The following is a 26,398-nucleotide window of genomic DNA, read 5'->3' as shown; positions in this document are numbered from 1 at the left end:
CTGGTTCAGGGTAGTTGGATGTTTAAGTTAAAACATGAATGCACAATATATAGGAAAATGTAGGGGTAAGTTTTTTGAACAGCCATTACTAGATAATTTGATATGGCCCTTAAGTATAACAAATTCATTTTTAGAAGTATAAATATTACAAATAATCTCTCAATTAATATAAGCTCATAAAAGCTGAATAAAGTAATGTTTTTAGATACAGTTTAGTATCAGAAGACATGACGACTTATTTAGTGTCAAAAATATTTTATTACCCATATATATTTGGTATAAGGTTTAATTTGTTTACTACATTAGTTAACATGAAATGTGACCCTGGACCACAAAACCAGTCATAATTTTTTTGAATGAATAAGCTTTCCATTGATTAATGGTTTGTTAAGATAGGACAGTATTTGGCTGTGATACAACTATTGGAAAATCTGGTATCTGAGGGTGCAAAAAAATATAAATTTTGAGAAAATCGCCTTAAAAGTTGTCCAAAAGAAGTCCTTAGCAATGCATATTACTAATATTTTTTATATATATATTTACGGTAGTAAATTCACAAAATATCTTCATGGAACATGATCTTTACTTAAGATCCTAATGATTTTTGGCATTAAAGAAAAATCTATAAATTTTGGCTATTGCCACAAATATACCCATGCAACGTATTACTGGTTTTGTGGTCTGGACTCCAGGGTCAAAAATAAGAATGAACAATACATCTTCAGCATTTATATGTTTTGTGTTATTTTCAACATAAGGAATACATTATTTCATTAAAAATTGAATTTGTTAATTGTTGTATTCATATTGTATTATTATATTTTTTACTAACTTAAGTATATAGTAGTTAAAGACACATAATATAAAGATCAATACATGCTTTAAATATATATTGCTCATTGTCAGTTCATGTCAGCTAATCCATTTATTAATGCTAACAAATGAGACTTTATTGCACAGGTGTTGCCATTTTTTTCAGTATGAGACAATATCATTTACAGTGCATGCGTCACTGGTCTCACGACAAGCTAGAAATCATAGGATCAACAGCCTTGTTTAAAATAACAGAAATGAAGAGAATGATTTGTCACCTGCTGTCCTTCAGCATGTTGAGAATATCATCTCTGAATGTGTCTCTGTTCTTCTCTAAAATGCCACGCACATCATACAATACCTGCCAGACACATGCAAAGAAAAGTTATTTTTTTACTTAAAAATGTATATTAAATATACTACTACATATAGTATAGCCTACTTCATGTGTCTGCCGCAACATTTCTAACTGAACTTAATTGTGTATGTAAAGAGAACACACAGTCTATGATCCCTGTGTAATACTTTCAGCCAATTGATGAGAGAGCAAAGAGAGAGGTTGATGGAGCTGGTGCTGCCGAGGTTTAATGCATTCACCTGTCGAGTATTACTCAGTCGTGACCTCCGCGGCGACAGATTGCTCCACTGATTTTAACACCATGAAATAAACTCCTGAGCTGTGCAGTATGCAGCATCCACAACACATGCTGGGGGTATTTATATCACCAGCTCGATAATGACAATCTCTCATTTAAACAGAGAATTCATCCAAAGCTCTTAGTCCGATCTTTCATTTGTGTTGGCCAAGAGAGCAGATGCTTAAGATATTCTGCAACCTGAAAGCATGTGAAAGACTAGATACTGGGGTACCATGTCAGACTTGTTGCATGCACCTTGCATATCTCAGACTATGGTAAAATAAGTAGCTTTGGCTTGGTCTGCAGTAAAAAAAATTCCATAACTTAATACCAGATGCAATGTTGCCTCTCAGGTAAATGCATCTTTCCAAGGCCGTAACCATGTGGAGGACACATTTTATTTTTTGCAGGTGGAGGGAGGGGGGTTTTGGTCTTATTCGTTTTATTTAAAGAAATTAAATTATTAAAGGATTAAAAGGGATTTAAGGAAATAAGGAAAAATAAATAAGAATGGTAAAATTGCAACTATATACTCTAAAGGATTATTAGGAACCTGTTCAATTTCTCATTAATGCAATTATCTAATCAACCAATCACATGGCAGTTGCTTCAGTGCATTTAGGGGTGTGGTCCTGGTCAAGACAATCTCCTGAACTCCAAACTGAATGTCAGAATGGGAAAGAAAGGTGATTTAAGCAATTTTGAGCGTGGCATGGTTGTTGGTGCCAGACGGGTCGGTCTGAGTATTTGACAATCTGCTCAGTTACTGGGATTTTCACGCACAACCATTTCAAGACTTTACAAAGAATGGAGTGAAAATGGAAAAATATCCAGAATGCGGCAGTCCTGTGGGCGAAAATGCCTTGTTAATGCTGGAGGTATTTATTCAAGCTGATAGAAGAGGAACTTTGACTGAAATAACCACTTGTTACAACTGAGGTATGACCACCATGTACCCATCCTCTGATGGCTACTTCCAGCAGGATAATGCAACATGTCACAAAGCTCGAATAATTTCAAATTGGTTTCTTGAACATGACAATGAGTTCACTGTACTAACATGGCCCCCACAGTCACCAGATCTCAACCCAATAGAGCATCTTTGGGATGTGGTGGAACGGGAGCTTCGTGCCCTGGATGTGCATCCCACAAATCTCCATCAACTGCAAGATGCTATCCTATCAATATGGGCCAACATTTCTAAAGAATGCTTTCAGCACCTTGTTGAATCAATGCCACGTAGAATTAAGGCAGCTCTGAAGGCGAAAGGGGGTCAAACACAGTATTAGTATGGTGTTCCTAATAATCCTTTAGGTGAGTTTCTGCACATATTCACTCTATGAACAATAGCCATGTAAAATAACCCTAATACAAATGCAAAAACATTTCTTGTCACATCAAATTAAGTTATGATTTACATAAATAATGTCACATTTTTTATATTCAACAGTGAAATGTCATAAAAATGTAAAGTAGTTTGAATCACTCGATATTACTATTGGTCACGTTTTTATTGTAAAACAGTTGTCAATTATTAAATGTTTAAATTATTAAATGTCTTGATGCACTGCTATTACAAAAGTGTCGCATTGGAATTGGAACAGTAAAGCCCCACCTTCTTTGATCTGATTGGCCACCTCACTCATTCTGACAGTGATGAGCACTGTTAGACCCCTAAGGCAGACCAACCTAAAAAATTGACATTTTACTTTTGTCATCCTAGCAACAAAGCGTGTAAAGGAGTACAGCCAAGCAGCATTAAGATTATCAATGGGAATTTGGCCATTTCTAAATTATTTGAGGGGACTTGTCCCCCTCAATTTCTATGGTGGTTACGGCCCTGATCTTTTACTGATAAACAAAACTAAAAGGCTGATTTAAATAAAACATTTAAGTAAAAAAGTAAAAGCAAGTGAAAAGCAAGTAGAAGTGTAAAGGAAAACTGTCAGGAAATATAAATTGCAACTAGAGAAGGATCTGGACAGCATGCCAAGTGCTTCTCATAGGATTGCATGTTAGGCATGTGGTTTCCATCATATTAAACTATGAAGGCTTCGTGTGGTGCCCATGGTGAAACTCTTCACTTTCCATCTGTCTTTACTTTTTTCAGCACACTGAACTGACTGCTTTCACTTACTCTCCTGAACAGTCTCTCTTGCAGCCTGCAACTGACATTGCAGATGATAAGAGAGTGAGAAGACTGGGGAAGTCCAGAGCTCACTTCCTTTAGGTAATCACACCTGTGCAATAGTGATAGACCGGCATATCGGTCAATATTTGAGATTATAGGTATTAACAGAAACGGCAATTCCACCTGCTGTTGGTTTCTTAAAGTAGCAACATACTGTAGCAACACAAAGTCTGCTGCCTCTGATGTCAGTTAAAGGCATTTAAAATGAGCATTACATTTTGGCAGACCCTTATAAAATCTTTCCAACATCACAAATAATAGTACTATACTAAAATAAAACTGTGTTGATGTATTTACCTCTCCTGCATAATGTTTAATACCAAACTGGTGATCTGCCACTCTTGGTTTCACATAGTAAGGGTTTGTCTGCAGAGACAGAAACACATTATTTCACATTGATTATATTTTGCAGTGTACACACTCAAAGCTACTTTAGTCGAGGTAGACTGTATGTGGGTTCTCCGAGGACACACTCATTGTTCCTGCGGCCTGAGGAAAGCCTGCTCATGTTACCGTATTGTGCATGTGCGTGTGAGAGGCTGTGGGGGTGTGACTGGGTGGTGCCTATTGGCTCAGCGCTGGTTTTATCAGCAAGTTTAAAGAAGAATTAACTCTCTGTGATCTGAAATGAGACGAGGAGAAGAAAGTGGATATGTCTGTGAGCGTTTTGAAAAGGAGGACTTACGGCATGCCGGCTGTGGAGTTTCTCCAGCAGGGTGTAGTCCGTGCCTTTAGGGAATCTGCTCTCTTCATTGATAAGAGCCAACATGCCCAGTTTCTGAGGAAAGAGCACACTGATCTAAGCACATGCTCTCTGGTTCTCCACATTAACCACAGGGGTCTCGTTCAAAGTCCTTCAGGAGTGTTTATAATAATCACTTTAACAGCAGGCAGGCAGGCATAATAATACTACCTCTCAAATTACACACATTTAATTATTTATGGCATCATATAGTCATTTGTGCAAGATATTGTCCAAAGGTTATTTTAAGATGTTGATCTTTTTCGTTGACAATGCAGGAAGAGGACTAAAATTGAAGATGCAAATGTAAAAAAAATAATAATATATTGCCCTTTTTTAGCAACTTGATATGAATGCTCTGATAGAATTTTCGGCACACAGACATCTTTTCAATTCGAACTAGAACAAGTAATTTTTACTGTAAAATAAAATGCAATAATTAGCAAAATGCAATTATTCAACCAACGCAGTAATATTTTGAAATATTACAATTTAACGTTTCTATTTTAATATATTAGTTTAAATTGTAATTTATTCCTGTGATGTCAAAGCTGAATTTTCAGCATCATTACTCCAGACTTCAGTGTCACATGATCCTTCAGAGATCATTCTATTGTGCTGATTTGCTGCTCAAGAAACATTTCTTATTATTATCAATGTTGAAAACAGTTCTGCTTAATATTTTTGGAAGGATTCTTTGATGAATAAAAAGTTCAAAATAACAGCATTTATTTGAAGCAGAAATCTTTTGTACCATTATAAATTACTTTACTGTCACCATTCATACATTTAATGTGTCCTTGCTGAATAAAAGCATTAATAAAAATAAAACAAATGCACTTAGGAGGGAAGTGTAAATAATGTAGAGCCAGGGTGTCCAAAGTCGGTCCTGGTGGGCCACTGTCCTGCAGAGTTTAGCTCCAACTTGCCCCAACACAGTTTCTAGAATGCCTAATAACCCTTTGATTAGCTGGTACAAGTGTGTTTAATTGGGTTTGGAGCTAAACTCTACAGGACAGTGGCCCTCCAGGAGAAGGATTGGACACCCCTGATGGAGAGGGCAGGAAATGATGCAGGAACATCACCTGTACGAGCATCACGGCAAAACTATTGTGCCATGGACCATCTAGTCGGCAAATCTTTCTGAAAATGACTACTGTAGTTGTAGCCTGAGATTATGTGGTACTGGTTATTGACAATTTAACAGCTTCTAACATGCACTGTGTGGTCCTAGTGTGAGTTGATTAAAGGTTAAAAGGCCACCTTTTCGATCAGATCCAAACACTCTGCGTTGTCCATCCAATCTATGGCTTCCCAGTGTATCCCCTCCCTGTGTGGAGACACAAGAGAACCTCTTGAGCAACAGATACACACATCACAACACCACAAATACACAAAGGTGGTATTATCCTCAGGGTTCATGTGATGAAATGAGCTGTGACCGGGCTCTGCTGACCCCCCTCAGCCATCACATTTCAACACAAGAACACAACTGTGTGGGAAAGAGGAGACCCATTCACACATCTGGCAGAGTGCCTCCATAGCCGCTACAACAAGAAGAGGCGGAGAAACCCTCTCTCTTAGTTCATCTTCTATCTCTCCATCACCCTGCCCTAAAAGAGAACGCAGGACAGTCCATGTCCTGTACATCATGTACATACACCTCTGGGACCTTGTCACATCTCCACCCTTCTATACTATTTCACCCAGTTGTGACCCGAGCTCTCTGTGACACCTGATAGCTTGGTGCTACGTGTCTACAGACCAGCCTGTGTCAGACTCTTCGGTTTTCCACAGCGATTTCATGTCCTGGTGATTATGTAATTCTGAGGACATTATCTACGCAAGGCCAGCCACGAACATTAATGCTTGGTCAATGCATTACAGGTGTGCAGTCCAGTTGTATACACTTTTTTATTTTTACACTGTGTGTCAGGAACCGACTTCCCTACTCAAGAGGACGATAGAGCTCCTTTTACCTGTCTTAGTATGTGTTGTTGACGTTGTTAGCTAAAGCTAGCTATAATAATAACTATGTATATCTAATTCAGCAATATTTCAAAAAACACACTGTACACAAGTATGTTACTCTAACACCTCTAGCTCAAGGTTGTGTAGCGATTAGCATTAGCATAAGCGTAAACTTTAACCTCAAGCGGTCTTTAGCCTCAAGAGTGCAGTTTTCTTGCACAAAGCAGTGACTCCAAAAGTAAATTTTCTCACTATAGCAACATTAGTTATATATCTACACCCACTTTGGGTGAACTACTGTCATTAAAATGAAAAGCTAGTTAAAGTTAATATTTCTATAGCTAGAGTAATAGAACATACAGTTAATCTTTACAGATATTTGATAACTGCATATAATATTCAGTTAACTAGCAATAAGCATGTTTGTAAGATTCTCTAAGGTTCTCAAGGCCTGGAAAATACTTTGAGGTGTGTCAATGTGCCATTCCTAATTCAAAACAACCACACATTGCATTCTTGCAGTGGCCACAAGGGGGGCTCCATTAAAGGTGCCGTAGAATGAAAAATTGAACTAACCTCGCCATAGTTAAATAAAAAGAGTTCAGTGGACATCACATACAGTGAGTCTCAAACACCATTGCCTCCTCCTTCATATGTAAATCTTGTTTGTGAAAAACACCACGGAAAAACAGGCGATTCTCAACATAATACCAACTGTGACCCAATCGCTGGGATCCTTGATATGTACGCTCCCAACATTTGCATGTCAGCCAATGTTCATTGTCAGGCGGAACTGTGCACCCATCGGGAGTTGTGCAGGTAAACAAGCGTCATGTGAGGATAGTGAAACAGCAGATCATGGAAATAAATGTTATGAACCAGGCTGTGCAGGGGATGTGAGGCCTTTTCATAACCTTCCCACAGATAAAAAATGTCAACAGTCATGGTTGAGGTTTATTTACAATCGGATACTGCAAAAATTTAATTCAAAGTTGTTAGTTTGCTCGGCCCATTTTACCACGGAGAGTTTTTCTAACCTGGGACAATATCAAGCAGGATTCGCTCAGTGTCTAAAACTGAAGAAAGGGCCGATTCCAACGATATTCCTGCAAACAGTAAATAGTGATTTTATCCACTTCTTGACTGTCATTTCTGATTAAATTAAAAGTTTCTTAGTAAGACAACATTACGATAATATCCCCTGTGTTGTCTAGATCCAACTCAAGAGGCTAGTAAAGTAACAATTGGAAACTCCAAGGAGCACACATAACAGTTTGTCAAATGACAGGTTAATATTATTTCCTGCCAGTGTTGACATAAAATACAACAGTAGATACGTATGTCAATCCCTTTTGACGGATTGAAATCTAAATTAGCCTTAATTTCATCATCAACACAACTCAAAAGCTAACTACATTTACTACTACTGTTTAGTTGCTATAGATCACGCGATCCTTGTAGCTAACGTCTCCTTCTCCACCATCTAAGTTGAAACGATAGTCATTTGACAAGGCTTCTAGTCAATTTGATAAATAAATATTTTTGAGAACTGAAGTAGGATTATTTTGCAGCGGATGAGTAGTAAACATGACACTGACTATTTTGAGTGGCTTCTACATTACTTTGTTTGGCTAAATAAATCAACTTTTAAAGTCCTCATGAAATTAAAATTGATCTTATTTACTTTGTTAGCACACATTACAGGTCTTAGGGTGAACAATTAATCCGTGCAAGTTAATACACAGAAAAAAAATTGTTTGTCTTAGTAATCTTTAATCAAAATCTGAAAAGTTGCTTCCGGTCTGGAAACGGCAATCCTTCTCAGATGATGTCAGTTTGACGGCTTGCGGTTTAAAATGCGTAACCACTCCCCTCTACAGTTCATCTGCTATGAGCGCGAGATGGAGAGCAGGAGTGCTAAAGTAAAGTAAGTAACCCAGCCCTCTATTCAATATTCTGTTTCACTTGGAAATGCGTCACAGCACTGAAGAAAACTCACTTGCTACTTCCGGTTCAGTGGGACTTTAAATCAGTACGCTACTGTCAAACTGTAACGTTACTGTACAAACAACATATTTACGCGCTACCCAGTTCAGTTTGTGATTCAAAGTTAAGAAGCTATTATTGTCAAATCATTGCCATGATGTCATTGAGCAGTGCAGTGAAACAGCCAATCAGAGCAGAACTCTGAATTAATATTCACGACCCTTCCAAATAAGGCAAAAACTTGTAAAATTGTATCTGGACAATTTTTTACCTTAAATAAGCCAAATACCTTCTATATAGATATCAGAGAACAATTTAAAATATTGTTTCAAAATATTCTAGGGCACCTACTGTCAATTTTGTCTTTCAAGTCACTATGACTGAGCAGTTTGAAATTAAAATATCATTCCCTTGAGTAAAAAGTATTTTATTAAAACAGTAATGCAATACCTCATGGGCTAAATCTGAATGTGCAAATATCCCAACAATAATAGTCAGGAAAAAGGCAACATATTGACATTTGATTTGTGAATGGTGAAGAAGCGATGCAAGTGACGGCAACACGGATGTAGTATGTCCAGATTGCATTTATATTACACACACATACTTTGTGACCATTGAAGAAGCATGTTCTATATAGTACGTTTTTCATCAAATGTGTGAGATTTCAGTACACGTCTGTGTACTTTCAATACTCTGATCAAGCATTTGGTTCTGGTTTTATGATCGTACATAAGCCTAATTTTTTCATCTAGCTATATGGCGGATGAAAGACAGTGTGTGACTATCTACACTGCTTTCTACAGTAAAATTGGGTCAAAATCTAAGAAATTGGCAGGATTTCAGTGCTAACCAGGGTCATTGGCAGGTCCCACCTGTTATATTCAAGCTGCTCCAGGGAGAAGATGTGCTTGTTGAAGTACTCCTGCAGCTTCTCGTTGGCATAGTTAATGTTGAACTGCTCGAACCGGTTCACCTGCAGGGGGGAGTCATAAAAACATGACAACATGCCATCAACAGGTTGTCTATCTGCAACGTTTCACCTCACTTTACTCAACGAACTCTCACCTCAAAGTTCTCAAAGCCAAAGATATCCAAAATGCCAATGGACTTGAAGTTGTCCTTTCCTTTGATTTTCTGGTTGATTCTGGTGATGATCCAAGAAAAACACTGGGAATACAATGCCATGGCCACAGAGTCCCGGGAATCAATTGCCTTTGGAAAGTAGGCCAGAGACAAATATTAATCCACAGAAATTTTTTCCTTTAGTTAGCCTCCAACAGTGTAATATAAAACCATAAAATCAATAAGCAATGTCTCTGGAGATTATTACAAAACACGAAAATGTCTATTTGCATTTCAACATGAAAAACAACTATAAAGTTTTTTGGATTGAATTTGCCAATAGATTTTTTAATAGTTATGAAGAGCTAGGAAGCTCTTGAGAAATATCTGCTTCTGGAGTTTCAGTTCACCTCATAAACCCAGCAATAACCCTGAGCTTCTATTACTGGATTACATAAGGAGAGAAAGTTAATAACCACAAATTGGCCTCTGCTATTCCTAACAACACCAAACTCCCGTCTATTGTTTCAGCAACACCATAATTCATCAGTCAGAGACACTTCTGCCTGATTCTGAACTGTGAGTTGGCTCCATCAGAAGGACCTGAAAGAATGGCTGTTTGTGCAGGATACAGCCAATGGCAGCTGTTGAGGTCCTGGACACTGTGTTAGTGCATTATGAGAAAAAGAGGAGGAGGAATAAGGGCCTCCATTAAGACGTGGCCCTGCTTTATGACCGCTAACACAGGCTGGAGTTAGTGGCCATTGTCTTTGTTCATGAAAAGATTGCTTGTGTGTTTCTACCGAGTCGGCCACAAAGGCCAGGGCCCGTAGTGCATGCTGGACGAGATTTATGGGATAATGTGGGTTGGGGTCTCTTTATTCTTCGCATACACACACTTTCCCCCCATTGGTCTAAGGTCTTTCCGAAAGAAAAAAAAACAAGCCTTGTGAATTTTTATTCACTTGCATTGCAGGAAAGAAGAATTTTTAAGAGTACGTTTCGAAAGTTCTGCACTAGCACTAAACTGACTGACTCTTGTGTTTACCGTGCATATTTGTGTGGTAGGCTGCCCCCATTAGGCGGCTGCTAACCGCCGTCTCCACACTCTGCCGCTATTGTGTTTTTACTCATGAGATCTTTATCACCGAGTTATTATAGCAGGAATCCGAGGGGACAAATAACAGGAAATGGTACCAAGTCACGCAAAGACACTTTTTACACAGGCGAATGGGTGTGAGCATGTTTTTTAATGACAGTCTGTCAGTAAATCTGGGGAGAGTGTGGGGATGCAGGGAAAGGAACTTGTCTCTGGACACACTGAGGGCACAGCACAGACATGCCACGACATGATACAACATGAAAGGTAAAGTAAACAAAAAAATCTGCACCAGAAATAAAAAAAGACTTTTCTTATATAAAACCACTGCCCAAACGTATTCTAAAATGTAAATCACCCAGATTTAAATAGACAAAGACATAGATCTTATTCCTAAATATGCCAGTACACTATACAACATTGTAAAAATGGAAATTACCTGTTCCACAGTGAGGGGTGAGCAGATTTCTTCTCCTCTCAGGATCATGGACCGCTGTGTCAGAACCTCAGAAAGCTGAAAGGAGTCGAGTCCCAGCAGATCACTGACGACACTGATCACTGTCATTCAAATAAAAACACTCCATAAGCCTTCACAACTGTGGAAAATGTGTATGCATACTTCATTTATTAGTACATATTCCATCATATGATATGCACATCTATTATGCCTTTATTAATAGTCCCTCAGATCATCTGAGCTTGGTCTTTTGTCCATTCCTTGTTTTCGGTTGTGCACTATAAGTGGTAGGTCATTTAGTGTCAATGTTCCTAAATTATGGAATTCGCTTCCTCTACATTACATAATATATAATCTCTGTCTACCTTCAAGACTCAGCTAAAGACATATCTATTTAATATGTATTTTGAATAATGTGCCTATGAAAGGCCTGTGCTTGTATCGTGCATGTGGGTAAGCAAATGTATTGTATCCACTACGTAAAGCAACCTTGAGCCATAGAAAGGTGCTATATAAATAAATAATGTATTATTATTATTTCACATAAGTTTTTGATTGCCAAAATGATATTAGTCTTTTTTTTATTATTAGATCAGTAATCAAAAATCATAATGTTCAATGAATCATAAATGTTCATTAATATCTTATCCAAAAACTGAGATATTAAATAATAATTATTTTGTCAATATTGATAGAGCAAATTGGCTCTTCCAAAAAATCGAACTCAAGTGAAAATGTCAGATTTCAGGATAAATCACAAACATAAAATAAAGAATTATAAATCAAACTTACAATGGTTGAGTAGTTTGGGGTCAGTCATTTTACTTATTGATTTTTAAAGAAATTAATACTTTTATTCATAAATGCATACGTTGATCAAAAGTAACAGCAAAAACATGTATAATGTTATATATGTTTTCTTTTTAAATAATGAACTTTCTACTCATCAAAGAATCCTGAAAAAGCAAAATAACTGTCTTCAATATTAATAACGATAAGAAATGTTTCTTGAGCACCAAATAAGCATTAGAATGATTTCTGACGGATCATGTGACTGATCCATATCGAACCTCCTTTAGTGGTGATCTGAGCACCCCCTGCAGTCATGAACTCAATGTTGCCGATCTGCAAGACCCCAGACAGCAGCTTGAAGACATCACGGATCTCTTCCTCTGTGAATTCCATCACCTTCAGTGCTTCCTACAGTCATCAAAGAATAAAAAATCATGAGCATGTCTTTCCCCCATATAATACAGAATATATTACAGAATAAAAACAATACAATCCTAACTCTGTTCATCGTGATATAAAAGCAATCGAGTATCTTCAGAAAACGAGGACTAACCTCAATGTATATGTATTAGTTTTGCAATCTGTTTATGAATATTTCAAGCTTAGTTGTGTGGACTGTGAACAGATTTCATTCAAATATTTGGGTTTTTAATGTAAACGAAAGTCTCACAGGTTTGGAACAACATGAGGGTGAGTAGCTAAATTATAGAATTTTAATTTTTAGGTGAACTACCCGTTAACTCTTTAGATCCATCTACTTTGCTCTCAGCAGTTTACAGAAAAATAGATGATGTGGTGCCCTCTAGTGGAACATTTATCAACGCCTTTATTATTCGCGTGCCATTAACCTCAGTGTGTTCATCATGAGACAAGCTACCTGAGAATGCAATATCAAACACAGTACACAGACGATGCAAAATATTGACTGACCATCACACTGTCATAGAGGTGTTTGTCATCCAAGCTCCTGTCTTTCACACAGCCAGACTGGTTGAGGTAATGATATGCCTCGGGAGAATCGGCCAGCATATACATTTCTGAGGGTGAGAACACAGATGAATAACGCAACACAATTGCCAGAGAGAAGGATTCAGCTTGTTTTAAGTGTGTAAAAGGCTAAAATCTCACCTCTGTGCTCATGTTTAGCACCTGACAACAACGCATAGAAAATATGATAGTTCCTCTCTCCCGGATTCTGCCGTACAACTCGATTCTGGAATGTTATGACATTTTTAAAGCGCAAAGCATTTAATAGGCCTATAATGGTTTATCTGCAAGTCTATAAGTGGCTACACAAAACAAAAAGAGTAAATAAAAGATACCTTTTCAAGTAAATAATCAATAATACAGCCGCCCTGAATATTTCCATTCTGAGAGAAGTGAAGCTGAATGAACTTGCCAAAGCGACTGGAGTTGTTGTTGTAAACGGTTTTTGCATTTCCAAACGCCTCCATTATTGGACTGGAGTGGTAGAAAAGGAACTGGTGTTAAAATGGAAAGAGATACAACAATGTGTCGAAGTATTAGAGTGTGTGTGCATTCAGGCTGATGTATGACCTGCTCTGTACAATGGCCTGCTCCACCCTGGTGGTCCTCTCTGAAAGCGGAGAGCCTGTGGAGTTCTGACTCATGACAGACAGGAACTTCAGAAGCAGTTTGGTGCTTTCTGTCTTCCCAGCACCACTCTCTCCACTGAGAACACATACACGTGAAGCATACAGTAAACACACACTTTTGTCTGTAGTTTTATAGGTTTTGCATATTGTAACATATTTAAACGGTTAGTTCACCCAAAAATGAAAATTCTGCCATTAATTACTTACCCTAATGTCGTTCGACACCTGTAAGACCTCCGTTCATCTTCGGAACATAAATAAAGATATTTTTCTTGAAATCCGATGGCTCAGAAAGACACTCAAGTCATTTCCTCTCTCAAGACCCATAAAAGGTACTAAAGACGTAGTTAGAAAGTCCATCTCACAACAGTGGCTCTACAAGCAAGGAGAATAGTTTTAGTTCTTAAAAAAACCAAATAACGACTTGTATAGTGATGGGCCGATTTCAAAACAAAGCTTCAAACGGTTATGAATCAGCGTATCGATTCATGATTCGGATCGCGTGTCAAACCGCCAAACTGCTGAAATCACGTGACTTTGGTGATCCGAATCATGAAATGATACACTGATTCATAACGGTTTGAATATTTGTTTTGAAACTGGCCCATCACTATATAAGTCGTTATTTAGTGTGTGTTCTTTTTTTTGCTTTTAACCACGTCTTTAGTATTTGACTGAAGTCTTGAGAGAGGAAATGACATTGGTGTTAATGAAGGTCTTTCTGAGTCATCGGATTTCAACAAAAATATCTTAATTTGTGTTCCAAAGATGAACGGAGGTCTTACAGGTGTCGAACGGCATTAGGGTAAGTAATTAATGACAGAATTTTCATTTTTGGGTGAAATAACCCTTTAAGTAAAAATATCACTACATATATATTTTGTATTAAATTTTTTTGAGTTACATTTTTTTAAAAGAAGTCTCTTATGCTCACCAAATCTAAAAAGTAATATTATAAAATATAAAAGTTGTTAATTCCTGTGATGGTAAAGCTGAATTTTCCACATCATTATGACTTCATCTCACATGATCCTTCAGAAATAAAATACTTCTAATATGCTGATTTGGTTCTCAAGATTTTTTTTTTTATTATTATCACTGTTGAATTATTAGTTGTTGGGTTTTTTCAGAATTCTTGGATGAATCCTCAAATCTTCTGATACATTATAAATCTATTTAATCACTTTTGATCACTTGAATGCGTACTTGTTCTTTAAAAAAAACTACAATCTTTTGAACTATAGTATATTTAAACCCCTACATTTAATAATATCTGCTACTGAATGGTGAATGAAGGGGAATTCCATGAATTCCTTTTCACCACATATATTTTAGCCAAACTTTGTGAAGTACTGAGGAAGGCCACTATGACTGTTCCAGTAAAGTGATATTTTGTTCTACACTTGTTCCCAGTGCAGTTAGTGGTGCCCTTGTGCATACTCTCACAATGTTGTTATCTCCCTACAATGTAAAATGTTTTATTAAGGTGGCCAAATACAATATAAAGACTTCATCCAATCACTCCAAGGCCTTCTGATTCAAAGCCACAGCCAGAGGGCAAGCTCACACTAAAGGACTATAAGACTACCCGAATTGCTGTGGTGCTCACACTATACAACAAGGTTTCTTGTCATCTGTTGTCATGCTGTTATAACACACCGTTGATGAGGTGCACAAACTACCATTGGTCAAGAGGCAGTCCCGACCAACAGCGGAAAAAAGCGCTTCCTCACATAAATTCACGTGAGAAACTCCAACAAGTTATTACGTGATTTTGTGCGCTTTTGAAAATCACTTATCAACAGCAGCTGTCTGGTGAGCTTTACATTAAGAGGATCTGATTAATTGATAAATTACAAATGAATTCCTTTCAAACACAATAATACTTAATGTGATGTGATGCCTTTAAAAGCAGCAGCATGTTACCTGATGAGCACACACTGACTGTCGTGTCTCTTCCACAGGCAGCGGTAACACTCGTTGGCCACAGCAAAGATGTGTGGAGGTAGTTCACCCAGATGATGTCTGCTGTACACATCCACTGCCTCTGTGTCATACAGCCCTGATATCTGCTTATAAGGGTTCACGGCCGCTAAGATGGAGCCAATGTTAGTCTGTAAAGTAGAATGAACAACAATAAGAACATTCAACATACTAGTTTATATTTTTGATGTTGAACAATGTATGGAAATGGAGATTTCATAACTCCAGAGACATTTGAACTTTTCCTGCTTAATAAAACTGACTTTGACTCTAACGCCATTCGCCTGGGAAAAATAATCCATGTAAGTATTTTGTATTGCATCATTAATGGTTCAAAAGTTTCCAAGTGTAACAATATCTATGAAACGTCGCAATAGTAGGTTTTCTCATAGATTGATGCTCAAATACATTTTTGTGTGTTTATTTGTTTAATATTGTTGCCATATCTAATTATATGCAATATACTGCTTATGTTTTCAGTTCAGGTTAACATGATATATCATTCTGGTATATTTTAAAATACATTTTGACCGTTCAGGAGTATATTCTAATGGTAAAAGTAAAATGATAAATATAAGTTGGTGAAAAAAAATCATAAAGCATGAATGCTAGTAGTTTCAGACTGATACAATTATCATCAGAGGAAATAAAACTTCGAAGAAACTTCGATGTATCCACAGAAAAACTTTGTTTTAAGGGAAAAAATCTGCCATCTATTGTGAAGATTAAACAAAATGAGCCATTTATATTTGCTCCATTTATTTTATGCTTACTGTTGAATATTTTGCACAGGATTAAGCTCAGATTAAACACCATTAAAGCTTCATAGAACAAAGTTCTTTTGAGGTAAAAGACTTCTCAAAGTACAGATTGTTCCCTTGTATCCATGACACTGCTAATTCCAAATTCCCATTTCCCAATTCTTCAGAATAATGAACAGCATATATAAATCATACTAAGTGATGTTTTTTGAAAAAGCTGAAAGGTTTCTGTTATGGGTAAAAATCATTAGCCTACATAAAAAAAATCATAACGTATATATAAAAAAAAAATGTATAGCCTATAATTGTTATCCCGGTGTGGACTTTAACCTGAATGTGCACTGACTCATGGGGACTCGTGTCAATGCGGGGACCTAAATTGAGGTTTGCATGAGGAAAACAGCTTATAAATACAGAAGGGGATAGAATATACAGTTTGTACAGTATAAAACCTTTACATCTATGGAGAGTCCCCACAAAGATAGTGAACCATACCTGTGTGTGTGTGTGTGTGTGTGTGTGTGTGTGTGTGTGTGTGTGTGTGTGTGTGTGTGTGTGTGTGTGTGTGTGTGTGTGTGTGTGTGTGTGTGTGTGTGTGTGTGTGTGTGTGTGTGTGTGTGTGTGTGTGTGTGTGTGTGTGTGTGTGTGTGTGTGTCTGTTGCAAAAATTATACTTACATAAATTAGGTCTTTCTGGTAGCGAAGAAAGAGGTTATGCATGATGGCGGCCTCATGTAACTCGGCCAGAGTGGACATGTCCTCCACTCCACTGATGCTGGTGGGATGCATGGAGAAAACCTTGAGCCTGTTCACCTCACTCTGATCCAGAGTTATCACCTTTAACACAAAAACACACACTGATGTCATTATCAACACACTATACAAGGCTGCCATTAGCGGAACAACTGGGAAAGCACATTAGTTTTAGTGCTTTCATTTTAACCAGAAAGTATGAGTACACCAACTACTACTGACATAAATGAATATGCATTCCCAAACGGCACTTGGGGAATCCTGAGTATGAAGAAATTAGATGTGATTTATGCTGCTATGAAGCAACAGTGCGCAAGACAGGGCTCATTTACAGAAGTATACGTGAGTGTCTGTAGCTTGTCTTACTAATTTGCCTGGGCCTGCTCGATCTTTCTGCCAAGTTGTTTCGCAATCCTGAAACTATACCCCCCATGACATCCTCACACTGCTCCTATCACTTTCACTGTCCTCAGAAATCCTTGGACACGCTACATTATGCTGGATCGCAAAGGCTGACATCTTCATTGCACATCGCACTTGAACCAGTTCTCTTTAATCTACTTAACCTACTAATTTAATCTACTTGATATTGAAGATTTCTTAAGATTTGCTTGCTGAATCATAGATACTATCTTGTACATCTATTCTAATGGACTGTCATTTTTCACTGATGCACAATCATCCCACCCATTGAAGTTTGTACTCATATCCTACACAAATACGAAGATCAGCGACATTGGGTTAAACTACAGACAGAGACAATGTTACTCATCTTCTTATCCACCTTTTCCTAACAAACTTGCTATATGTTTTAATGGGAGGCACTTTGGGGAAGTTCCACTCAAAAAGACCGAAACAAATCATTTTAAATCATAAGTTTGTGCCATAAAGAATCCTCATCCTTCAGATTGAATGAGCTGTAAAATGTCCTTCACATTCTATTTTCAGACGTCAGGATAATAGCATGATGCTTGGTATTTTAATATGACAGTATAACAAGAATATCTTTGGCAAGAGCTTTTTTCAGTCGCATTAATTTCCTCCTAATTATTCTGTTTATATACACCATAATGCATCTGATAGTACCCAGTTTTGAAAATGCTTTCATACAGCGAACCTTTCACTGAATTTTTATAGTTTAACAGAAGCTACTCCCATAATGCATTCAAAGCATCATGGCATGGGGCGTAGGAAGAATGCGGATAAAAGGACGCATTTAAACAGGCTTTAGACAGCCAAAGTCTGCTAATTAGGACAATGTTTAATTAGTTGTGCTTGCTAAGGTGTTCTTCAAATTCAAGGTTAGGAATTTGAACAAAACTGTAGTATTCAACTCCAGCACTCGTCCATCACTGTTTGTGCTGAGTGTTGTTATTGTCAACTAAAATCGAAATTGACATTTTGTCTGAGCCATTGCCATATGGGCAAGAGCTCCGAGTTCAAATCCCGGCTCAAGGTTCTTTCCCAGTCCAAGTCCCCATGATTTCCCATAAGTATGTCCTCCTACTGTCCTATCTAAAGTCAAAGAACAAAAATATATCTTTAAAAAAATTTCATTTTGCATTGGCAAATAACTGAAAGAAAAAAATACATTGAACTTACTGAAACTAAGATTGAAATTACAAATGAAAGCTAAATAGAAATATTGGAAATCAAATAAAAATGGCAAAAATCACAAAATTAGTCAAACTAAAATTAGTCAAACTAAAATTATAATAAAAATGAAAATATAAAAATAAAAGCTATACTGAAAATAATAATAAATACTATAAAAGTACATTAGTAATATTATTTTAATTTTAGTTTTTTATTAAGGAGACCTAGATGGCATAGTGCAAGTGAAATGTTTTTTTTAGCAAATTTAAAGAAGTGTTTCAGATTAGTTTTATCTTATGTACAAAATTATCTGCCAACTTAATGCTTCTAAAAATGAAAATATCATGGGCCTCTCAAATATAAGGTTTAGCACTAAATGTTATCAGTCTAAACGCTGTTGTATTTATGTAACACATTGTTTTTGTGTTTTTTATATGTTGTGTTTTAAAAATTGGACCCTGAGTCTGTAATAAAGTTTTGAATTTATTTGAATTATTTTTGAAATTATATAACACTATTTATGCTATGGACCTGGACCAAAGATAACTTGCTACCACCTGGTCTGAAAATTGCCTACCTTTAACCAGTAGATGATAAAACCAGTGAAGGAAAAAGAAATCACCCAGAACACCTTATCAACTCATTTGCGGCATACTAACAAATAACTAGATTAATTATTTAAAATTTTGTTCACAGAGAAAAAAGGGTTTCAAATTTGTACCTTTGGTGGTACAACAGCATGTCACTGCATTTACTCATAAAAGGTGCATATTAGTACATTAGACAGAGTACACATATGTACCCCCACCGGTGGGCCCAAAGACATTACATATTTTAAACCGTATTCTATACTAAACCTAAACTAATCTTGAAAAGCTATATATCATTGGACACCTTAGAGATTGTTTTTTTTTCATATTTGACCACTGTTTTATATTTAAAGTGACAGTAATTCATTAAATTGTGACAAGAAAATTTAGCACAAAAAAAAAAAAAAAAAATCCTGTACAATGTGGTTTCAGTAGTAGTTGTTTTATTGTATATGGTCATATAAAAAAAAAGTATATGTCATATTTATGGTTTAAAAAATAATTTACAACCTATCTAGAATGTTTTATTGCTGTTTGAATAAATAAAAAAAATTGTAAATTAAATCAGTCGTCCATTACAAATCATACAAGGAGCATGACTAGTACCTAGTGGACATTGTTGGTATAGCGACTAAAAATAACAGAAACCTCATTTTTTGTGATATCAATGTCAAATTTGGAACACAACTTATTTAGACTTAAAGCTTTTCATTTGACATGAAATTAAATTCAACACATATTGTTTTTTTTTTAAAATAAATAAATAACTTTTTTATTTTTATTTTATTCAACTTTTCACATGTATAAGAAACTTCCAAGTGTGTTTTTAAAAACAAACCCAAAATTAGGTTCCTATTCCAAACCATTCCAGAATTACATTAATTTTAATCTGGACATCCCCTTTTCAGCTCTACCCCCAAAAAGGTGGGTGACACTTAAGGGGTTAAAAAAGGTACTATGTCCTTTTAAGGCCTCAGTGACAAGCTGTTGTACCCCTAAAGGTACAAATTTGACACCCTTTTTCTCTGTGTTGAATGTGTCTTTCGAAGTGTGTAGCTCATAGTTATTCTTGTAACTGAGATCGATGACAAATCCATTAGCAAAAAGTGCCACTGAATGATGTCATCATCGTACAATAGTGATGTTATCATTTTGGCTCGTCAGGCCTGTCTCCAGACAGATGAGATTCATTGATCAGACATGACAGGAAGGAAACAGCACTTTGACAGAACCTCGGCCTCCATCTGAGCTAATGTGATCTATATGGAGATAAGAGACCCAAAACCCATGTTTAGCAACACCTGAGGCTCTGTTTATCAAATAAGAGTTTCGGGTGTGAATCACTTTGAGTTCCTTCTAGGTGGCGCTATGACTTTATCATGATTCATTTATGTATAATGAAGTCATTGGTGCAAAATCCGTAATCTGCCATCTATGGGTCATTTCTCAACACAGGACGCCAGACACGCTTTGGGTCAAAGTTCGCCCACAAAATTCATGAGCTCCAGCCACATGATACATCCGCAAACATCCAGCACAGAGGTCAAGGATGTTTAAATAAGACATTCCCGGTGATCTGCAGACAAATTCCCCAAATTCCTATCCATGAGATGCTCGCTCTCAACACTAAGGGCAAACAAACAGCCTGGAGGTTGAAACAGCACTCGGTACATGCAAAGTGGGAGGTTTAAACATGACAATAAATTAATCTGAATCAAACATTCACAGGATGTGGTAAGAGGCAGGGTAATCATTACGTGGGGATGACCAGGAAAATGGCCCCTTAGGTTGGTCCGAGTGTATGGGTGGAGGCATAAAAAGGATGCCCGAACCCCGTGAATTCAAGCAATGGTCCTGATTAGGGTCTCATAAAAGGTTTATCTACTTAAATTAATCTCACTACCAAAATTTAAAAAATGTAATTAACAGATCAAACTAAAAACTTGTATTAAAAAAATTTAATTAAATAAAACTATATATAAATATAAATACTTTAGGCTATACGTAGCTTAGAAATCTAGACGCACCCAAACGGCAGCAAATCTAATCTGCTGCGAGTGTCGTCTAGCAACTCTCAATACACTTCTGGGCTGTAAAAGCCAAACTCTGGTCGGGCCAATCACATCGTGTATAGAGTCGGTGGGCGGAGCTTAACATAATGACGGCCGAGTTGCGCTTGCATGCTTCTAGTAAACACAGAAGCTGGCGAACAGCGGTCTTTCGAATCAGCTTTGACCGCGACTCTGGAAGACTTGGAGTTGAGCTTTTCTCTGAGAAAAGAACAAAGAACGGCACTGAAGTCATTCTTAAAAAGGGAAGATGTGTTCGGAGTTTTGGTAAGGCGAAAGTTTAATCAACAAGCTCCGCTTCACCTTCGTTGCTCTGGTTGGTTGTAGCGATATCCAATTGTGTGCAAGCCGTGCAGAGGGAGTTTGAAAGACAACCGTTTGTTCCGCCCCTCGGATTGAGTCCTGTCAATGGTGAGTTTCCAGACCAAACATCTTGATGTGGTTCTGGCTTGTCAGGCTAGGCTATACGTATATTCTTAAAAAAAAATGTAAATACCACTAGATAACACGATAAAACCCTGAGAAATTTAAAGCCATTACTTAATTTATATATTTTAACTTGAGCAATTTTAATATTTCAATAAACTATAAAACAGTGAAAAAATTCAAACTACACTGAAGGTAACAATCATACAGTGAAATCTAATAATTTAAACAATTTAAATAAAGAAAAGCTGAAAATAAAATGAAATTTAAAACAAACTTCAAACCTATAACAACCCCGATTTTTATTATATTTATGTAATACACACGCCACTGTTTTGAAATTTTGGGGACCAGGTCCATACTTTTTCATTTTGTATGGATGGATTAAATTGATCAATTTAAAATGTCTTCACAATGACATTTGTAATGTTACAAAATATTTATATTTGAAATAAATGCTGTGCTTTTGAACTTTGAACATTAGGCACCTCAACTATTTTCAACATTGATAATAACAATAAGAAATGTTTCTTGAGCAGTAAATCAGCCTATTAGAATGATTTCTGAAGGATCATGCGACACTGAAGACTTCAGTAATGATGCTGAAAATTCAGCTTTGAAATCACAGGGAAAAAATGTAAACATATTCATACAGAAAACAGGCATTTTAAGGTGTAATTATATTTTAGAACATTATGTGTTTACTGTATTTTTAAACAAATAAATGCAGACTTGGTGAGCATGAGATTACTTTTTACAAATATTTTTTAAAAACCTAAACCAATCCCAAACTTTTTAATTAATATATCATTCAATTAAACAATTTTGGTCTGATAATCTGATACTTAAAGCAAGAATTTTGTTAGAATAAGAGTGTATCTAGCATCTATGATCATCTATGTGCCCCAGGTTAAAGTGTCCTGCTGTGCTCAGCAAATTGACACATGGCAGGGAATCAGCTTGCCATAGAACCATTAGCACATTACAGGCATTCAGACAGGACAATGGGTGTCAGTGTTGACAGTGTGCCAGGAAACGGGAACATTACCTCTGGTTGCTAAGCAATGGACCAGCCCTGGGAGAACTGGGAATCCTGATGATGAGGTCATAAATAAAAAATGAGACAAAAAAAAAACAACCAGTGCAGTCGGTTTGAAATATGATGCCCTGCCGTTAGATAAATAAATGGAATTTCCTGGAGTTATTATTCGTGTTCCAGTATTCTATCACTTTAAGATACCAAATGTCCATGTTTAGCGGAACTGTCCATTGTCCATGCAGGTTTATCTGTCTTCCTCAGGGGCAAGACTTCCTTAAAAACCTCATGCACGATTATGAATTATTGTTAATCTTCATTTTACATGACTTGCATGAGTAATGGCATATTCATTCCTGTAAACACTGTTTAACTCAAGTCTTAGTCTTCAATCAATTATTTTATGGTCTTCCAAACATTAAGTGCACACGCAACATCAATGCACTTATATGAGCGCCAACACACTTCCCTAAACGTGCATGTGCATGTGAAACCATCTGCTAAATCCATTGATCCAGAGTTATAAAGTGTACAATCAATGTTTTCCTAATGTGACCTTTTCACTGAGGGCAGGGCCGCAGTCTGATGCACCAAAACAATGTGACTAAAAACAAGGTACAAAAAAAACAAACATCTAAGAGCATGTTTAAATATAAAACTATGCAGTCTCTTTTTGGGACTGTGTTTAAACTGAAAAATAATTTATTAGCTTAAAAATTAAAAATCTTAAGCTATGAACACATTAGCATATATATATATTTGTGTAATGAGTATATCTTGAATACCTTGTATATCTAAAGCATTACAATTCTAATAATTTCATCAAGTTATTTCTATAGTGAATCAGCTTATTTAATTATTAATTGTCAAGTGATTCAAGGTTTGTAATTAAAAGAGTTACTGGCATCTTTGTCTCTCTACCCTTCCATGTAAGCGTCCTGCATGAGTCTTTGTGTTAGAAAGACCACACCCTGCTGTATTATTGAGTATGGACAATATGAATATGCATGAGGTGGGTGTGGCCTGGCCAATAGGGACGGCCCAGTAGTGAGCAGACACATGGAGGCCAGCTGAAAAGGCAATACTCCTCACAGGAAGCGGTCTTCTCTCAACCCATCCGCTGTACCAGCGCTGTGTCACACCCTGCTCAAAGCAGTCCCAGAAAAACACAGGGTTTGCTTTACAAAACACTAACTATAGACTCTGTGAAAACCATAAAAAGTCTATAAAATACTACTGATATGGTAGTATCTACTGTCTAAAATTATTACAAAAATAACACAATAATGCATAATACAGTATTAATGCATCAGTTACAAGATTAGACATTAGACAGACAGACAGACAGACAGACAGACAGACAGACAGACAGACAGACAGACAGACAGACAGACAGACAGACAGACAGACAGATAGATAGATAGATAGATAGATAGATAGACAGACAGACAGACAGACAGACAGACAGACAGACAGACAGACAGACAGACAGACAGACAGACAGACAGACAGACAGACAGACAGACAGACAGACAGACAGACAGATAGATAGATAGATAGATAGATAGATAGATAGATAGATAGATAGATAGATAGATAGATAGATAGATAGATAGATAGATAGATAGATAGATAGATAGATAGATAGATAGATAGATAGATAGATAGATAGATAGATAGATAGATAGATAGATAGATAGATAGATAGATAGATAGACAGACAGAACTCTTGCTGGAGGAAGTCAATCTTCTGAATGACCTGAGCTCAAGCTTCACCCCAGACATGTGTGTCAATGGAGTGTCAGTCTCTTCACACCTCACTGAACTCACACACAGCCTCCTGATCTCTGCTGACCCCTGCTTTGGCGTGGATGCCACAGAAAGCTTGTTAAATAAAACATGCGACGGGGTCCCATGCACATGCACTTTACAATGCAGTTTTACAGTATGAGCCAGGCACTGCACTGCATGCTGGGAGCCTCGTAAGAGTCCAACTGTCAGTTTGGGGTGTTAACAGTCGGAAATGAGAGTATCGTTTCATTTTTCATTAGTTGGTATAGTCTCTGAATCCCTCTCTATGGTCACATAATTTGTGCTTGGTTGAATTTGGCCTAAACACACATTGATTTTGGTCTAAACACAAATTGACAAATTGATTGAAATTTATGCTAATGCATGTAGAATATAAGAATGTCAGAGTCTGCATTCAATCTGGAATTGAAAAACTGCCAGTTTAAGCAACTGTGGAAATACTCAAGACAAGTACTCATCTATGCAAATGGTAATCAGTCTGAACTGATGGAAACATGGAATAGGAATGAATAAGAAAGAAATCAGTTTGTGCTGTATATGTTCAGAATAACACACACCGATCACTACTAAGCCTACAGATTGATAGCAAGCTTCCTGTAGCAAGATACTCCATACTGTAAGTTCTGCCAATGTTATAAAGAATCCAATTTTCTACCAAATCTGGCATTGAAACAGGACTAATGATAGATTAAACATTGTGAAACAAATTTGACAGATTTGAGATAAAAAATAATAATTTACAGAAAAAATACAGAAAAAACTTTAAAATTGTGAAATATTACTACAATTTAAAAGAACTCCAGTCTTCTGTTACATGATCCTTCAGAAATCATTCTAATACGCTGACTTGGTGCTCTGGAAACATTTCTTATTATTACCAATGTTGAAAATGGTTGTGCTGCTTAAAAATATTGGAAATATTGGAATTTTTTCAGGATTCTTTGGAGAATGGAACATTGTTTATTTGAAACATAAATATTTTGTCTTGTTATAAATGCCTTTCACTTTTTGATAATTAAATGTGCACTTAATAAAAGCAATAATTTCTTTAAATAAATAAAAAAGAAATCTGACTGACCCCAAACCTTTGAAATGTATAAAGAGGCAAAAAAGGCAAACAGAGAGAGAGACAAATAGAGATAGTAGCTGCAGTTACATTTACCCAGTTTGAAATTGTGAACTGAGAATTCGTTCAATGGAAACGCAAAAGGGAATAGTTTGCAAAACTACAATGTTCACCTAGCCTGACAAGCCAGACCCACATCAAGTCTGGGAACACACACCTTTGGGAGGGCTCAATCCGAGGGGCGGGATAAACGGTTTGTCTTTCAAATTCCCTCTGCACGCAATTGGATAGTGCTACAACCAACCAGAGCACTATCAGTGGTGAGACAACAATCACAAGCGAGTCCTGTGTGTTTTTTCCACCAGTGGAGCTAGCTGGCAGATTAAACTTTTGCCGTATCCGAACGCCAAAACTCCGAACACATCTTGCTTTTTTAAGAATGACTTTAGTGCCGTTCTTTGTTAGCAGGGAACCTTCGCAGCTCTGCCGTCATTATGTTAAGCCCGCCCACCGACTCTCTATACACGATGTGATTGACCTGACTAGAGTTTGTTTTTTCAAGCTTGCAAGCCTACGGAGAGTTGCTAGACGCCCTGGCTGCAAATTATATGTTCCCCTGCCATATTTAAATGTCACATGATCCATCTGAATCCACATTTCCTCAGTGAAATCACATATAACAGCCTAGAAACACCTCATACGTGGCCCCTACCAAGTATAAGGGGCTTTGCTTGCTATTAATGCTTGGATAACACACGTATGTCTCGTTTGACTTATCGTAAGAGGGAGAAAAAAACAATAGTCGCATAACATTGGTTAATGGAAATGCCGTCATTTTGCACTAAATTTTTGTATTGACATTTAGAAAATATTGTAACATATTTGCGCAAATCTGTAATGGAAACCAGGCTACTGTACTTAGATGTAGAGAGAGAAG

General features: G+C 36.9%; 1 protein-coding gene across 2 annotated transcripts in view; it reads right to left on the bottom strand.

The window, feature by feature from the left end:
• Positions 1-26,398, bottom strand: part of myo10l3 (myosin X, like 3) — an 82,148-nt gene that overhangs the window by 35,063 nt on the left and 20,687 nt on the right. For both annotated transcript variants that reach the window (XM_067443557.1, XM_067443558.1), the window contains exons 3-16: positions 16,792-16,950; positions 15,297-15,484; positions 13,312-13,446; positions 13,077-13,215; positions 12,883-12,967; positions 12,685-12,791; positions 12,033-12,162; positions 10,945-11,063; positions 9,410-9,556; positions 9,217-9,317; positions 5,648-5,714; positions 4,328-4,420; positions 3,940-4,008; positions 1,092-1,174 (exon numbers count right to left, since the gene is read on the bottom strand). In XM_067443557.1, the coding sequence (XP_067299658.1) occupies positions 1,092-1,174; positions 3,940-4,008; positions 4,328-4,420; positions 5,648-5,714; positions 9,217-9,317; positions 9,410-9,556; positions 10,945-11,063; positions 12,033-12,162; positions 12,685-12,791; positions 12,883-12,967; positions 13,077-13,215; positions 13,312-13,446; positions 15,297-15,484; positions 16,792-16,950 (1,622 nt within the window). The remainder of the gene's footprint in view (positions 1-1,091; positions 1,175-3,939; positions 4,009-4,327; positions 4,421-5,647; positions 5,715-9,216; positions 9,318-9,409; positions 9,557-10,944; positions 11,064-12,032; positions 12,163-12,684; positions 12,792-12,882; positions 12,968-13,076; positions 13,216-13,311; positions 13,447-15,296; positions 15,485-16,791; positions 16,951-26,398) is intronic.

The sequence above is a fragment of the Pseudorasbora parva genome, chromosome 5 (assembly GCF_024679245.1).
Source record: "Pseudorasbora parva isolate DD20220531a chromosome 5, ASM2467924v1, whole genome shotgun sequence".
Classification (NCBI taxonomy): Eukaryota; Metazoa; Chordata; class Actinopteri; order Cypriniformes; family Gobionidae; genus Pseudorasbora; species Pseudorasbora parva.
This window is presented reverse-complemented; position numbering and strand designations above follow the sequence as displayed.